The 15854-nt window shown below is 46.4% G+C and overlaps 1 protein-coding gene across 10 annotated transcripts in view; it reads right to left on the bottom strand.

The window, feature by feature from the left end:
* The window catches only part of AGAP1 (ArfGAP with GTPase domain, ankyrin repeat and PH domain 1), a 547645-nt gene that overhangs the window by 76925 nt on the left and 454866 nt on the right, over positions 1–15854 (bottom strand). For 5 of the 10 annotated variants that reach the window (XM_053596986.1, XM_053596985.1, XM_053596979.1 and 2 more), the window contains one exon: positions 6133–6207. The exons of the other annotated variants lie outside the window; for them this stretch is intronic. In XM_053596986.1, the coding sequence (XP_053452961.1) occupies positions 6133–6207 (75 nt within the window). The remainder of the gene's footprint in view (positions 1–6132; positions 6208–15854) is intronic. 10 annotated transcript variants of the gene reach the window in all.

Here is a 15854-nt window from a genome sequence, read left to right as displayed (position 1 = left end):
CGCAGAACACGGCCCAGAGCTGTGCAGAGTCAAGCTCTACGGGGAAAATAACATCCCAAAACACCCAGCAACACGCTCGGGAAGTTACTGATTTTAAACAGAAAGAAAAGATCATTATAAGCACACACAGTTCATGGGTCTCAGGTATTTTCAGAAACTCTGACTTGGGGAATAGCTCTGCTTAACCAAGAGAGTCCAAGAGACCTGTGTACTGGGGCTTCACTTAGGGCAAGAACATGATTGATCCCGGCAAGAAGCAAATTCCCAGAGGGAAATCTCAAAGTTAGGAATGTTTACTGCTAAATATTAACACGGAAAGGTTTTCACCAAACACAAAAGAGGTTTTTATCTTCCAGACCCGACAGCGTCTGAGAGCCAGGTACCCACTGTGGGGTGTCATGAGTCTCTTAAATTAAGGAGTTGTCTAAAGCAAAGCTCCTCCAAAAATTAGCTGCCAGACTCCAAACTGAAAACATTTTGGGATATGAAAACCAGCCTTAAAGGTTGCCCTTGTGTTTGCGCGTGTGACAGCTCCAGGCCAGGTGTTTGGTTGAGAAAGGGAAACCAAGGCACGTGTTTGATCATCCAGTTACTACGAAGAAGGCTCTCTAGTTCCTGTCTGTGACTCATTCTGACAGTCTTCACTCTGCAAGGTCCCCTTGCTCCCCATCACAGATAAGGGACCGCTGCATGCCAGGCCAGTCCAGAGCTACCCGCCCTGTGCAGAGTCCAGTGTGGGCATCAGAAGCCCCAGGCAGCAGGCCGCCAGGGCCTTTCCCTGCTCACGGCGTCCTACCCTCCCAGGTGTTACTCTGTACTCAGGCCATCCTCACTGTTGTCTCTCTGTGAAAAGCAGGGGGCTAGACAAACAAGAAAGCTTGCTTCTCTCCCCAAAATGCCAACTTGAGACTTAATTCCCATGAAGGGGTTTCCCACATCTGAATTATCTGCCTTCGTTCTTCATCGTGCCTTTTGCCACTTGCTTCAGCCTGCTCTGCCCCGTCTTGACCCTCAGGCCTCACAGATGTCCCTTGTGCAGCCATGGAGTCATTTTCCTAGCAAGTCAGTCTGTACAGCGATTTAATAGCAACTGGCCTGGCCAGCCTCACTAGGCGCCCGCCTTTGTGGGAAGGGCCTCGAAGGCTTCACTTCATTTCTTCGTCAATTCTCCTTCGACGTAGGTTTTACTATCTCCATGATGGAGGAGACAGACCCCAGAGCCGGCTCACACGACGAGGAAGAGCGGGGCTGAACCTGGGTCCTGGTGGGCCTGACGCTGAGGCTCGTGTTTCTAGCCAGATTGCTGCAACCGAAGATTTTTTCTCACTGGATAGTATGTGAAACTGGGGGGAATAGGTTTAAAAATCTAGGAAAAAGAGAGTTAAGTTTGATTTTTAAATTCTTTTATACCTTCCGTGGTGTATTTCTTGACAAATCTGCTTCTCATAGTGCAAATGATGCTCAGTCCTTTGAATTTTCTTTGAATGGCAGAGTTTGCAGGTGTCTGAGGAGTGTCACCCCAACACCAGGCGAGTACCCCAACAAGGTGAGCGGGCACTGTGGTACGTGGCTCTGGAGATGTTAACCTGCTGACCCCTCGCCAGGACCCTGTGCAGGTGGTGTCATCACCCGAGTCTCCAGCTGGGGAAAGCGAGGTACAGAGGGGACACATCGGGGTCTCAGGGTTAGAGCTATAAAGTGATGACTCCCCTGCACCCAAGGCCACCGCCATCCACACTGCCGCTTACAAACAAGAGTAAATGCATTGCTGAGACCTGGGTTCTGGAGACAACCTCAGATCAGGGGGCCGTGAGCGGGACCCAACAGGTCCACAGGGGAGACAGTGGGGGTCTTGCTTCAGACGCTGTGGTGAAACCTTCAGAGAAAAGCCAGCATGGCTGGCCCCACGCCCTAGGGTGGAGCAGGGAGGGACAGGGCAGGGCGGGCCAGCCTCCTCCTCTCCTCGCTCTGACGGCTGTCCCCTCCGCTGTCATCTCACTCCAGTCTGAGGGTGCTGCTTGCAGCCGTGTGCAGAGCGTCAGCCCTACCTCCCCTTGAGGTGGACCCCCAGCCCCCGCCAGACTATTCATCCAACCCAAAGCTGGTGGGAGAGCCCTACGCCAGTTTGCAGAAACCGCTCAGCACTTAGCTGCCACCAACACTGCTACCATCAAGCCCCGAGGCCACCGAGAATTCCCAACCCCCTAAATCAAGCGTAGCTTTGCCCTGCACAAGGCCCAGGGTACCCAGGGCCTCTTCCAGCTCCTCTTTTTCAATTGGGGTTTCTACAGTCCCTGTGCGTCCTTGCCCTCTCCACTCACCCAGAACCCAGCATGGGGATGCAGTCACAGCAGGGCCCTGGGAGTCATACCCACTCGCCCCCAGCGAGTCCATCCTTCTTAGGAGCCCTTGGACATGCGTGTGTGATTCCTTTAACTCAACTCTGAATGAATCAGACGTCTCAGAATTGTGACCAGGGAGGGTGGACAGTGGCAGGAACGCCCCACAAGGTAGGCCTGCCATGTTTGCGCAGAGAGACAGTCAGGACTGTACAGTGGAGGGGACCTGACGCCATGATGGGCCCGCTGTGGTGCAGGGATGTACCCAGAACCGAGGTTTCATGGGCCTATCTCTAGGGCAAGTTCTGAATCTACAGAAATGGACCTTTATAGACAGAGCAGGATGATGATGTCAAATTGGGACTTTGAGCCAATCCTAACTCCAGCGAACACTGGGGTCATTTTTTGTGCAAAGTGGTCTGTCCTAAGTGCTCATTTGTTGTCATATAATGCGGTGGGCCTGGCACCCCAATAAATGCTCCCTTGTTTATCAACGTCGCTCTCCTTTACCTATTTATCCTTTGTCCATGTATTGGAGGAACTTTTCTTCTGCAGACTAAAGACCTTAAACACGCCGGAGGAGCCCACCTGTCCACTCAGCTCACAGCAGTCAATGATGATGGGACCAGTCTCCAGTTGTGCTGGGAAGACGAGGCCGCAAGGCAAGACCCATGGCTTTAGGGAGACGCTGCTCACACAGCCCGGAGGGCCTCCCTCCCTCAAAAAAAATTTTGTACTTTAGAGTTCAACGTTTTCAAGACTAATCTCTGTCACCTGATATTTAGATCTTTTCCCCTTTAGGTTGGGATGCAGCTGCGACTCAAAGGACCATGCCATTAACAGGCTTCTGAGATGGAAAAGTTGAAGTTGCATACTTGTTGAAGGAAATTTCATTTCACCAATATTGAGAAAAGAGTTTCATTAAGAAGCAACAAAGGTGGGCGGCACCTGTGACTCAAAGGAGTAGGGCGCCGACCCATATGCTGGAGGTGGCAGGTGCAAACCCAGCCCCGGCCAAAAAAAAAAAAATAAAAGCAACAAAGGCTTAAAAATTAGGGCAATACAGACACAGTGGGTCCCCATCTTTGCATCAGAGATAACCAGCCCTAATGGACAGACAGATGACGACCCTGTTTTTGCTTGTTTTCTAGTCTTGTGTGTGTGTTCCCTGATCAGCTTTGTTTAACCTGTTTTTGCTGACTCTTGACATCCACCCGTCAATGCCCTCTACCTGGGAAGGTCTCAGAACCCAGAGATTTGAGCACATATCCTGCCTCAGACGGTCCTGGCTTGTTCTGCAGGAATCACTGGACGTACTGAAACCCAGCTTCCCTTCTGCAACACGGTACCTACCTGGCAGGGCATGGTGGAGCTTACTGAGGTCTTGTAGTCCAGGGAGAGGAGGCACAGGTGAAAAAAGGTCTCCAAGAGACCCTTAGGCTCAAACCTTGGCCCCGTCTGCTTCTCACAAACCTGAGTCTCCAGGGGCTCCAAGGGTTGAGCCACACTCCTGGCTCCTAAGGGTGGCTTTCCCCTCATTCCTAAAACTCAGGTTCCAACTCTATCCAGCTCTATCCAAAATAAGGTTGACCTCTGGCCGTCAACCTTATTTGGGTGGTATGTTTTGGATACCTGGGAATAAATCACTAAAGCAACTCCTTTAGGAAATATGCCATTTGGGGATGGGTCCGGCCAGTGTGACAGCAACACCTCAGGTTAGAACACAAGTTCGAATGTTCAGCACGCAAGGAGTATGTGATGACATCATACATGAAAGGACTGGAAATCAGAAAGGCATTTGATAATTTATTTACTATAATTATATGAATTCCGTAATATGCTATTAAGAGCCGATGAAATGAGATTGTACCCGTGCAGATATCAATCTTAAAACAAATCTAAAGTAAATGAAGAATGATCACGTCACTTAATTGAAAATTTATAAACGTAAGTGAACACTGAACAGAAACTTACAAGGACTGAGAAAAATGAAAGAAAAGATGAGGGAAAACTGTCCTCATTATTTACTCCAGTACCCCTGGGACTGCCTTCGCTAGCCCTGACACCTATGGGGGACCCTGTGTTTGCAGCGCTCTCCAGTATTTGAAGGCTTCAGAGAGAACAGGCAGAGCAGGGCTGCGGTTACCTGATTAGTTAAGGCTGAGAAGTCTGCGCACCTGTGAATCCTCACATATGGCTGTGTCGGGTCCCATGTTGCCCATCAGAAACTCCAGGACGGCCCAGCGGCAAGGCAAGCTTAAGGAACCAAAATATACGCCTCCTGTGTGTCCCTCGCTTTTGTATCCAACTGCATTTAAAACCAGACCTCACATCTCTCTTCTCTTTTTAAGGGTAGAACTCAATAAATGAATTTGTTGTGATAAAACCCACATGCATACAAAAGAAAAAAACATATTTGATAAGGACAGAGGGAACAGAAATGATATGCACCCAACGCTGAAAAACTAACATTTAAAAATAACGAGAGTTTACCAATACCCTTTAAAATGCAACAAAACAGGACGATGAATGTGACCATGTCTTTTCTCTCTTGAGTTTGGTATTTCTTGAATGCTTTGAAAGAAGAGGCCAAGCTCCACTGGTGCCTTAACAGACTACAATTTTCTCTTGAGAAATTAAAAAAAAAAAATTATGATTAATAAATGGCTCTTTAACAAGCCGTAGTGAAAATGTAGATGTGTTTTCTGGACTCTGAGAGCAGGGCTTTCAGCAGCGAGACAGGAGTAATTGTGAAAGGAAGAAGAGGATGGTGGTATAAATCAACAAAGGTTAATGACCAGGATGGGAAGAGAGGGACTTGTTTACAGAAAGAGCGTGCAATTTAAAATTTACAAGAGATTTAATGCCACTGCTTGGCAATCACTAAAATCAACAGCCCAGAAAACAGTGACATTAAGAAAAATATTACAGTTATAATCATCCCCAAATAAGTCAATTAGTGTTAGGGCACGAGCTTGCGATTACTTGACCCATTTGGTTTGCACTTAAGTGAAAAAAAATTTCCCCCTATTATACCAAGATCGCTGGATTGTGACCTGTTTTGCATCACACGTATCACACACCAGCCTCCCATTCGTGTGCTTGGGCTGACGGTGGTGGTTTTCCCTTGCCTGGCATCACAATAATTCTGACCCTTGACATTTGTAATCATAAAAAAAAGGCAATTTATAATTGTGTTGTTCAAATGAAGGTGGGGGGAAATTCAATCTGCTATTATACAAAAGCAATGACGGCTGTCTTCGGTGAGGAAAGCAACGCAAGTCAATTTGTGAACTTTGGCACCGGACGACCTTTAGAAACACAACAATATACTGAATTTACAAGCAATAGCAGCCCATGCAAATGGCCCGGGCTGCCTGGCCCTGGATTACAACTGCAGAGAGCATTATGGAGAATGCTTCCACAAAACAAATTAAGACTGTTACTTAAATGTCACGGCACACTATTGTATTTGGCTACAGATCATTACACCTGATACTAACACTTTTAAAAACTGTAATAACTTGGGAAATATTACACTGAGTGCCCACATGTATAAAGGAAAAGAAAAAAAGAGGAGAAAATAGGTTTCTGAAGTAATTTAAACATCACTACTCTACGACTGAAGGGAAAGGTCAAAATTTAAGTAAGCTGAAAGGAACATGAATGGTAAAATAACACACAAACAAAAAGATGGAAAGACCACAGGAACGACTCTGCAAACACAATGAGGAAACATGCGGCTTTGCGGGGGGCGTCTCCACGTGGACGTGGGAAGGCGGGGCGGCGTTACCTTCGGGGTTGGTGCTGCTGCTGTATATATTTCGCAGGCTACCAACACGGTTTAGTTTCCATGCTCTGCGTTTGGCTGCATCCCGAGAGCAGAAAGGGGAGAGGGGGGAAAAGGGAGAAACAAAAAGGAAAAGAAAACAAATGAAAAGGGGAGAAAAGAAATGTCAAAAGTAGCACGTGAACTCCCCTCCAAGCCATCGGTTTGCATGCAGCAGGTAGGTGCCAAGGGCCCCCCCGTAAAGGCCCTCTACTCCCCAGTGTGAGCACAGAAGGGCTCGGAGGGGTGGGGCGTGCCAGCGTCGTTAGGTTTGCACAGGCAAAAAAAGGCCCAGGCAAAGGAATCCATGTAACCCCTTCGCCCTGCTGGGTTTGGTCCGGGGCTTCTGAGAACAGTGCAGAAGCTGGCCTTTGCCTTGGCACAGCGGCACCTTGGAAGGGACTACGATGCCAGCAGACACAGCCCTTAGATTTGGCAAAGTGTCAGAAGCATGTCAAATCAAGAGAGACCTGGTTATTAGCAGAGTTCATGTCTATATGTTGCAGAAGGTACTTCTTTACAACTAAGAGCTGTTCAGCATGGAAGTAGTCATCCTCAGACAGATTTTGATCTGGGAGGGAATCTACAGAAGCAAAACCCTGGTACCATTTTGCTGACTTGAAGGGTAGAGTCTGTTCTTTCACACCTGGGGTGTTGAAGGGTCTGAATGGAGCTCCCAGAAAGCCACCAAAGTAAATGCCTCCTGAAGCTCTCAGCAAAAAAGGCAATGACCAAGTCACCCACAGAGGGGAAGAACCAATTTAACACGGGCACAGCAGGCCAGCCCCATGCTGTGTGCAGTGACTGGTGGGGTCAGACATGGGACCCTCCCCTCCCAGACAACTTCTCTCCACCTTCTCCCTGTCCCCACTCTTCCAACCACCAACTCAGGAATGCTGACACCTGTGGCAGAGAAGAGGTCACCCAGAGGCATCCTCTCCACCTCCAGGAGACACTATAAAAAACCCTGAAGACACAGCCCCAGATCAAAGGGCCAGATAGGTAGCCTGCCACGCAGGCAGACATATCAACATGTTTAGTGACCGTCATAGCCATTCACATTCCTGAAGGGGCCTCATGGGACCATCTGTCTCAACTTCTACAGCCAGGAAGTGAAACTGGTACAAGCTTCTGGTAGGCTCTGTCTAGACAACCATCTGTGCAGTGCAGGTGAGCAGTGCTTAGCCAGGCGCAGGCAGGAAGCCAGGCCGACCCTTTGGTTCTAAGGTGTGACCTGGCAGACGGTCAGCTCCCTGGCTAATGCCAAGTCCTCCCCCTGAGGACGGGCTAACTCGTGTGGCCAGTGCAGGTCAGGGCCGTAGTGACTTCCAGCTCAGGCCCCAGCTGAGGCTTTCCATGTGCACCAACTTCTGGTGGCCACAAAACGACCCAGTGGGACCAGCAGGTCCTCTTGTTGAGTTTTGCTGCAGGATGAGTCACAACTCTTTCAGTGAAAATTGTATTTCTTTTGTGACAACACAAAATACCTGGGAGAAATCTCAACCTTTTAAGGAAGCAAATACAATCCTGAAATAGAGCACTGCTCATATGAGATACAAATTATTTTTTCTTTTGAGACAGAGTCTCACTATGTCACCCTCAGTAGAATGCCGTGGTGTCACAGCTCACAGCAACCTCAAACTCCTGGGCTTAAGTGATTCTCTTGCCTCCTGAGCAGCTGGGACTATAGGCGCCTGCCACAACACCTGGCTATTTTTTTGTTTCAGTTGTCATTGTTGTTAAGCTGGCCCAGGCCGGGTTTGATCCCGCCAGCCTTGGTGTAGGTGGCTGGTGCCGTAACCACTGTGCTATGGGCACTGAGCCCTGAGATATAAATTTTATATTAAACGCAAGAGCAAAAATCAGCTGTAATTTGGTTATCTCTTGAAAGATGAAAAGCTGTTACAACTGCTAAATACCTAACGATTACATTACAGTGTGAAAATCAACAAATAATTTGAAGGAGAAACATGCTCTGTGCACTGGTAGGCAGGCGTCTGGGGTTGGGGATGGGCCCTTCTTCTAAAGTATATGGGCTACGTTTAACTTTTCACCAGTAGAGAAGTTTCCCTTCTCTACTTCCAAGGTCTCATAACCACCCATAAAGAATGGGCGTCTGTCCCAGGTAACACCAAACTTGGGAGAAGGATCTTCTGGTACCTACTCGTACAAAACCGTGCGTTAAAAATGAAGGAGACCACACTGGTCACAGTTTTCGAATGTGACTTCAGAAATGTCTGATGGACAGTTAGCAGGCTCCTCAGGTATTACAATGTATTTGTAGAATTAATCATGCACTTAATTTTTCAGCAGTGGAAGCTCTGGCGTACGGGTCTGTCTTTTCCAAGTTCCAGACAAAAGCCACCACGAAGGGGCTTGCACTCCTCAGCGCACAACTTACCTATTTCTAAAACATTTCCATATACATAGGCAGGATCTAGGCTGGGCACCCCTTGGAAGGGAGGCTGAGCAGAAAACCTCTTTCCTCACCTGCTTCCTGCCATGCATTTTTCATCCGTGGGTCTCCCATTACCACAGGGAGGTATAAGCGGGAAGTGAACTTGCAGCCTTTCTACTAACCTATTGATGAAATAATCAATTTTAATGTGTAAAATGTCATGCCCTTTCTTCCTCTCAAACAAATGGATGGTTTCCAGCTGATGCCAAGGCCCTGATACACACGTCCGTCTCCTGGGGCAGGATCGTTCTAAGTCTCCTTGTTTAGAAGCTTCTCAGTGAGAAAATAGAATCATAGTAGCATCAGTAACATCTCGGGCTAGGTCCATGGCTACTGCCTGGATTCACTTCCAAGGTGTACGGAGATCCTGTGTCAAACAGAACCAGGATCACTCCACCCGAGGCTGTGTGCCCGTCAGCCATCACCCACTGCTGACAGTGTCCCCCTTGGTCTCAGGCCTTGAGAATAGAAAATGATTCTTGAGAACTTCACCAGGCTCAAACCGCTGAATTTTCTGGGCGATCTTTAGTTAAAATTTTTAGGTGTTTTCTTTCATTTTATTTTTAGGAGTATAGTTTCTTCCTTTTAAACACAGGCTAGGCTGAACATTTTGATGTTGTCATTAATGTTATTTCTCACAATAACTATTATTTTAATATCAGAATTTCACCTGTTATTACTGAACGACAAGGCACCAGGGTGAGCATTCTGTCAAGAGTTTTCCATTCTCCTACTCTGCTTACTTCACTGGCCAAAGTCCCTTCTGAAAATAGGTCTTCAGGATGCTCCACATAGCTGTTTAAATGGCAGGCTGTCCCAGCACCATCACAAATGTTTAAAAACACAAACGCAAACCTCCACGGACATAAAATCCCATGTTGTACAGTTTTAGACCCGGCACAAACTGACTGTCAGCTCAGGTGCAGTTAGACTGATCTCTTCTTGCTGCGGCCTGAAGTTAAATGGAATTTTCTGAACTCCAACTGGGGTTGGCAGGAGAGTGGGCAAGCTTGGGAAAGGAGGAAATTAGCCGGACAGCACTGCCGTGAACTGTGAACTCAGGTGAGAGCCATGCCCGCTGAGTATGCGACCACAACAAGAGGCCGTACGGGGACTGAACCGTGACCTCAGGTGAGAGCCGTGCCCGCTGCGTATGCGACCACAACAAGAGGCCGTAGGAGGGACACACAGACAACAGTTGAGAATTCAAAGCAGAGAGGGGGAAAACTGATCCTAGTATTGGTTGAATGTATTTTCTAAGGCCAGAAACGACGACAACTTTGGAAGTCAAATTAAGATGATGCAGGGACATCCAAATTCTAAGAAGACAAAAAGCTTTCTACTATGTACTAAAACAACAGTAGTAATTTTCCTTAAAATTGACAAAGCCTCCTGCTTGTGAACACTGAAGGTGCTAGAAAACTGGATTTATGAGGTAATCTTTGAAGGACAGAGAGAGATCATAGTGGCACCTTCTGGTACCAAAATGCTAACGTGCACAAGAGTGCTGCCATCCACAGTTTTCTCTGCTAGCGGGTCATGAGGCTTCAGAGGGGGTGGATGTCACCCAGCTCAGGCGGGTCTGAAATGCAGCACGTATGTGTCACAAACTGAAAGAATCAAGGCTGGGATAAGTTTCAATTTGCAGAACATTTCTTTAAGTGCCTGATAGTTACGAACAATAGATTTTGTGTCCGGATGACCACATCGGGTATGGCATCGTATTTTCAACTCCTCATAGTTACTAACAGGCAGTCATGAGCATTCTAGGGCCAGAGAGAAGGGGACAGTGCACACTGCCTTCCTGCTGAGTTAGAGCAGCGGGGCCCGCTCAGCGTTAGCAACTCCCAGTTAACACACATCTTCTTATCTTTGGAGCAACAGCTTTTCATATGGGCTCGTGATCATGAGGGACCTGAATTTTAAAAGGAAAATTCCTGTCAATTTATTTCCCTACATGAAACAAAAATTTATTGCACTATAGCATGTGAGTGCCTGAAAACTAATCACACACAGCAGATTTCCAACATGAGACTCTCCCGACCAGGTCTTTACCGGGGGATGAAAACTCTCCTCGGTCTGTGGGCACGCCCAAACGAGCAGGGTTTTACCCCGAACTCTTTCTCCATCATTGAACTAGGAAACCGCAGACTTACTAATGTCACCTCTGGTCTCCTTTTGACAGCACTCTTCGTTGATTAGATAAATATTCCTCAGATAGCTGATTAAAAAATGATGCAGCCGTGAGGTTGTGTGTCCAAGGCTTGTCAGCCACATTGGACGTTCAAGTGTGCATGAATTACACCCCTGACATGCGCTGAACAGGGCCGGCTAAATGAGGCACGCCGCAGCTCTCAGAATCAATTACCAGAGCTAACAGGGTCTCTTTACCTACACGGGGAAAGGGCTGGGCTGAAGAGGTGAGCCACTCATTTCTAACCCTGTCTTGTCTCCGAATGAAACAAATACCCCCCTCCATTCATACAAGGGAGTCTACACTTGTACCCCTAAGAAAAGTCAAATGATAACCCTGTCAGACAGCATGAGTCCCTGTCCACATCAGATGTAGATTAATTTATTTTTAAAGACGCCATCAGTATAAATGCCACTTGTGCAAAGGGGAGCACCTCTGCTCCTCAGAGTGCAGCAGGCTGACCGTGGCACCAGGACCCTTTATACAAAGATTACCCCCAGGAGCCCCGGCAGGCGTGAGCAGATTCTGCTGTGGTTTTGTGTCACTTCCAGTTTAGTGCGACTGGTACCCCGTGATCTTTTGTCGGTGGAGATTTCATTGTGAGGTTAGAGATTGGGGATTTCTTTTGTGCTGGCCATTTGAACGTTCATTTGCTCAACAAGACTGTGTAAATGTTCTGTTCTCTTATAAAAAGGCAGTGGATTTTTTTTTTCATAAGATGCAACCCAGAAGATTCTTCCACTATGTGAACTCACTACTTTAGCTGTGAAGGGGCTTGACATCATGGCCGCTTCCCAGAGGCGACCTCACAGAGGAGTAGTCATGTTGAAACGTCGGTTCAAAGGGCCTTTGAAGGGATTAAACAAAACCCGAGGCCAAGCAAATATATAGGACATATGTTCAGGAAGCAAAATAACTTTGTCGTTACCAGTTTCCAGCAAGACCACTAGTCTTTTGTTATTTGAAGCCACAGAAGATAAAATACCTAGCCAAATAAAACCCATGAAATGAGTAATTGACCTTTAATTATGAAATTTTAATCGAATGTCGAGTAACCCACACTGGCTTTCTTTACAGCAAATACAATTTCCACACTGGTGGCTTCTTCAGAGGTCTCAGTCTGCGCATTGCCAAGGGTTTGCACATGGTGGGCCAAAGTGGACGCACACAGAAAATACCATCAGTCCCAGGAAACCGTGGAAATAAAAACAAAGTAAAACCCCCACGGTATCTAATAAAACCAGAAGTTCCAATTAGGGAGAAAGCTACTTTGCGTTTTGGCCTAGAAATACACTGAGTTGGAGATCAAGGGTTCAAGCACACCCAGAATCAACGGGGCATTTGAGTATAACACATACAGCATAACTTTCAACATAGTAAGAAGTATGTTAATACTTGGGAGGCTGAGGCAAGAGAATCGCTTAAGTCCTAGAGTTGGAGGCTGCTATGAGCTGTGATGCCACAGCACTCTACTGAGGGCGATATAGTGAGACTCTGTCTCCAAAAAAAACAAAAAAAAAGAAGTGAGTTGAATTAGATCATACCTCCAGGACAAATTTATAAAGCAGGCTTTCAGTCTGGCACAGCCTTAGATGAGAAATACGGCAGTGAACAATGAAAACTTATCTCCATGTTCTCATAGAGCGCTTCCTCATTTTTAGAAGAAAAGGCTTTTTTGGAGAATGGCGTATGAGGGAATTAAAATCGAGGCTCCCTGTCCGCCTCGCCTTGCTATCTCCTGAGGGCCTGATGACAGTGTGAGAACACAGACTGGTCCCCAGTGTCAGGGGAGACACTCTGCCCTTCCTGGGTTTTGGTGGTCAGCTAGCCAGTGTTCTGTGGACTCTGATCATTTCATATCAAAAAATATTCAAAATACGGTATTTTGAATTGCTATTCAAAAATACGGTATTCTGTGTGGAAACGCAGACAGAGCAAGCCAAATTCTCATTTAAGAAAAAAGTGAGGTTCCAATCACTTTTTCTAAGCTGAATGATATGTTATATAAAGAATCTTCTTCGAGATTTGTTCAATTGGAGTTACACAATTGTGTGTGCTGAGTGGCGGCAGGGCCCGGGAGAGGCCGCAGGGCCCTGCCCCGTGAAGTGGGCGGCGGGTGGGGGCTCTGGGACCACCTCTGCCCTCCTCAGACAGAAATGAGTGATAATGGGAAACAGTCATCTTTTTTTTCACCTATTCTTTCTTCTTCTTCTTTTTTCTTCTCAATCTACTCCCAAGAAAATATACTGCAGGCCTTTTTTAGAAATTTATTTTTTCTAAAACCCAGAATCTTTTAGCAATTCCAAAAAAATTGTTTTTTAATAAAATATCAAATTGCGTTATCATATTTCAAAGGCAATGACCAGTTCAAGCAACTAATCAAAGGCATAATTATGTAGTGGCTGCTGCTCATGCTTGCACGCAGGGCTGTAATTGAGGGCTGTGATCACTGGACCACCACAACGACAAACAGCCGCCCATCCTGGCGCATTTGATCTGCCATCTTTGTAGCTGAGTTTCAGCAACTGCAGCTGAAACTGCAGGGCGATTCAGTCGATCATGTTCCATCAGAACCCGAGGAGACTGGTGCAAACGTCGACCTGAAACATTTTCACCTTTTCCATTTAAGGGCATCTCTGGAAATTCTCAGCAGTGTCCTGATCCGTGGTTTGAGAAATCAAGCAAACCATAAGATATGTGGAACATACTGAGTCAAGTACAAAGATCAGAGTGGAAAAGCAATAGAAAAGTCCCGAGCTTTGGACTCTTCTCTTGTATGAAAATATATTCCTTTAAACACTGACAGGTTTCTTCCCATAGAGCTGCTTTGGCCCTAACTTCACAACTTTGGAGCATCTGCAAGAGCACTGTGGGCCAACACAACACAGTAATAAAGGAAAAAACCCTCATTTCTTTCATTTAAAATTAAATATACCAACTTCACTCAGGTTTCAGCAAGAGCTCTTTAATTGGAAGAATTAGAAGACTGCTTTAATATTACTACAGAATTTAAATCAATTTCACAGTGCTTTAATATTGAGAATAAACCGTGCTAATCTTTCTGTATTTCCTTTAACATTCTTATCTGTATACATATATAATTATCACATTGCAATGTAACTACAATATAGACCTCTATACCTTTTAATATGAGGGGCTATGCTATCAGTTTTCTAAACCATCTCTCTCTCTCTCTTTTTTTTTTTTTGAGACAAAGCCTCAAGCTGTTGCCCTGGGTAGAGTGCTGTGGCATCACAGCTCACAGCAACCTCCAACTCCTGAGCTCAAGCGATTCTCCTGCCTCTGCCTCCCAAGTAGCTGGGACTATAGGTGTCCGCCACAACACCCAGCTATTTTTTGGTTGCAGCCGTCATTGTTGTTTGGCGGGCCCGGGCTGGATTCAAACCCGCCAGCTCAGATGTATGTGGCTGGCGCCCTAGCCACTTGAGCCACAGGTGCTGAGCCCAAACTGTCCCTTTTAACAGTTGCTTCATAGAGGCAGTGTGATGTATATCCCATTCTTTTGTTAAAACTATCACTTCCAATTTCCTGCTAGTAAGAATACTATAATTTGTTTACACACAGATGGCTATGTTTCAAAATACTTATGGATAAGGGTGTGCACACAGGTTAGTACACAAATAAATCTTTCCTACTGTCTGCTGAGAGAGCCAAGAAGAAATGAAGCTCTAGCCGCAACATGCACCCCAACCCCAAGACCTTACTTTCTAATACCATTGTCCAGTAAAAGGAACCAGAGCTCCTTGGAGAAATGGCTGATTCTAGGACTGGGCAGGAAAGATTCAACATGGGCTTGGAGCATCTTGGAGTGCCAGAAAGTGAAGAAGGGCTGAAACTAACCAAAGACAATCCGTGCTGACAAACGCACGTCGAAAGGGCACAGGTGCCAATGGAAAGAGCTCCCAGCTATCTTGAGCAACAAAAGAAAAGTCCTACAAGCTAAAGGTCACGAGTCCATACACACATGAACAAATGATGGGATAATTTAATAAAGGAGGAAGAGACGAATGTGCCTTGAAGAAGAATTCCAAATAATTTATGCAGACAATCCACCCTCAAGGAGGGAGGATAACTCCCCACTCCGAAAGTGTGCAGTGAATTCCTTCCAGAAGTCCAGGATGGGGTGACTGGGGGTGGAATAACTTCACAGCAGAGAAACCCGACAAACTCTCCCCAAGCCAGGTGACCAAGGCCAATACCAACAGTCACACATCACATCCCAGTACACACCGGAGATACGATGTGATGGAGACGGCACTTTGCCCGGGGCCTTCCTCCCCCAAGCTCACAACTCAAGACAAGTCCTACACATGGCAGTGGAGGGGTCCTCCAATGTGCCTGACCAGCAGTCCTCGGTTATCAAAAATAAGGAAAGTCTGTGAAAATGTCCCAGCCGGGAGACACGACTACTAAATGTCCTGTGGATCCTGGAGCAGAAAAGGGGCATCAGGTGAAAGGGAAGGAAATGCCGACGACGTCTGGACATTAGCTAATAACAATGTACTGATGCTGGTTCATCACCTGTCAGACACGTACCATCCTAATGCAAGAGGCAAATACAAGGGAAAGCTCGGAAGCAGGGACTTGTCTGTGACGTCTCCTCAATCTTTCTATAAATCTAAAACTTTTCTAGAAAATACAGTCTACTAAGAATACCATAAGAAGCATCTCGAACAGAAGATGATTTTTTTTCCTTCCCATTCATTTTAATTGTTTCCACAGATTAAATTGCCAGCAGTAACAAAGTCAGATTAAAGGCAGAGAATATTTTATAGTTTGGAACATACACATAAAAAAACTACTATCTTGTCATCACGTATCATTTCTACTCACAAAACTGTACAAATTAAGTACAATTTGGCATAGAGAGTGCATGTCACGGGCTACTGAACTGCTTAACCACCAGAACACCCTCCCCCAATGACATTTATCTGGGACTAAAAGATGTACTATTTAAGGTGGCGCCTGTGGCTCAAGGAGTAGGGCACCGGTCCCATATGCCGGAGGTGGCGG

Source organism: Nycticebus coucang, chromosome 7, assembly GCF_027406575.1.
Source record: "Nycticebus coucang isolate mNycCou1 chromosome 7, mNycCou1.pri, whole genome shotgun sequence".
In the NCBI taxonomy this organism is placed as follows: domain Eukaryota; kingdom Metazoa; phylum Chordata; class Mammalia; order Primates; family Lorisidae; genus Nycticebus; species Nycticebus coucang.
Note: the sequence above shows the minus strand (reverse complement) of the source record. Positions and strands in the feature narration are given on the sequence as shown.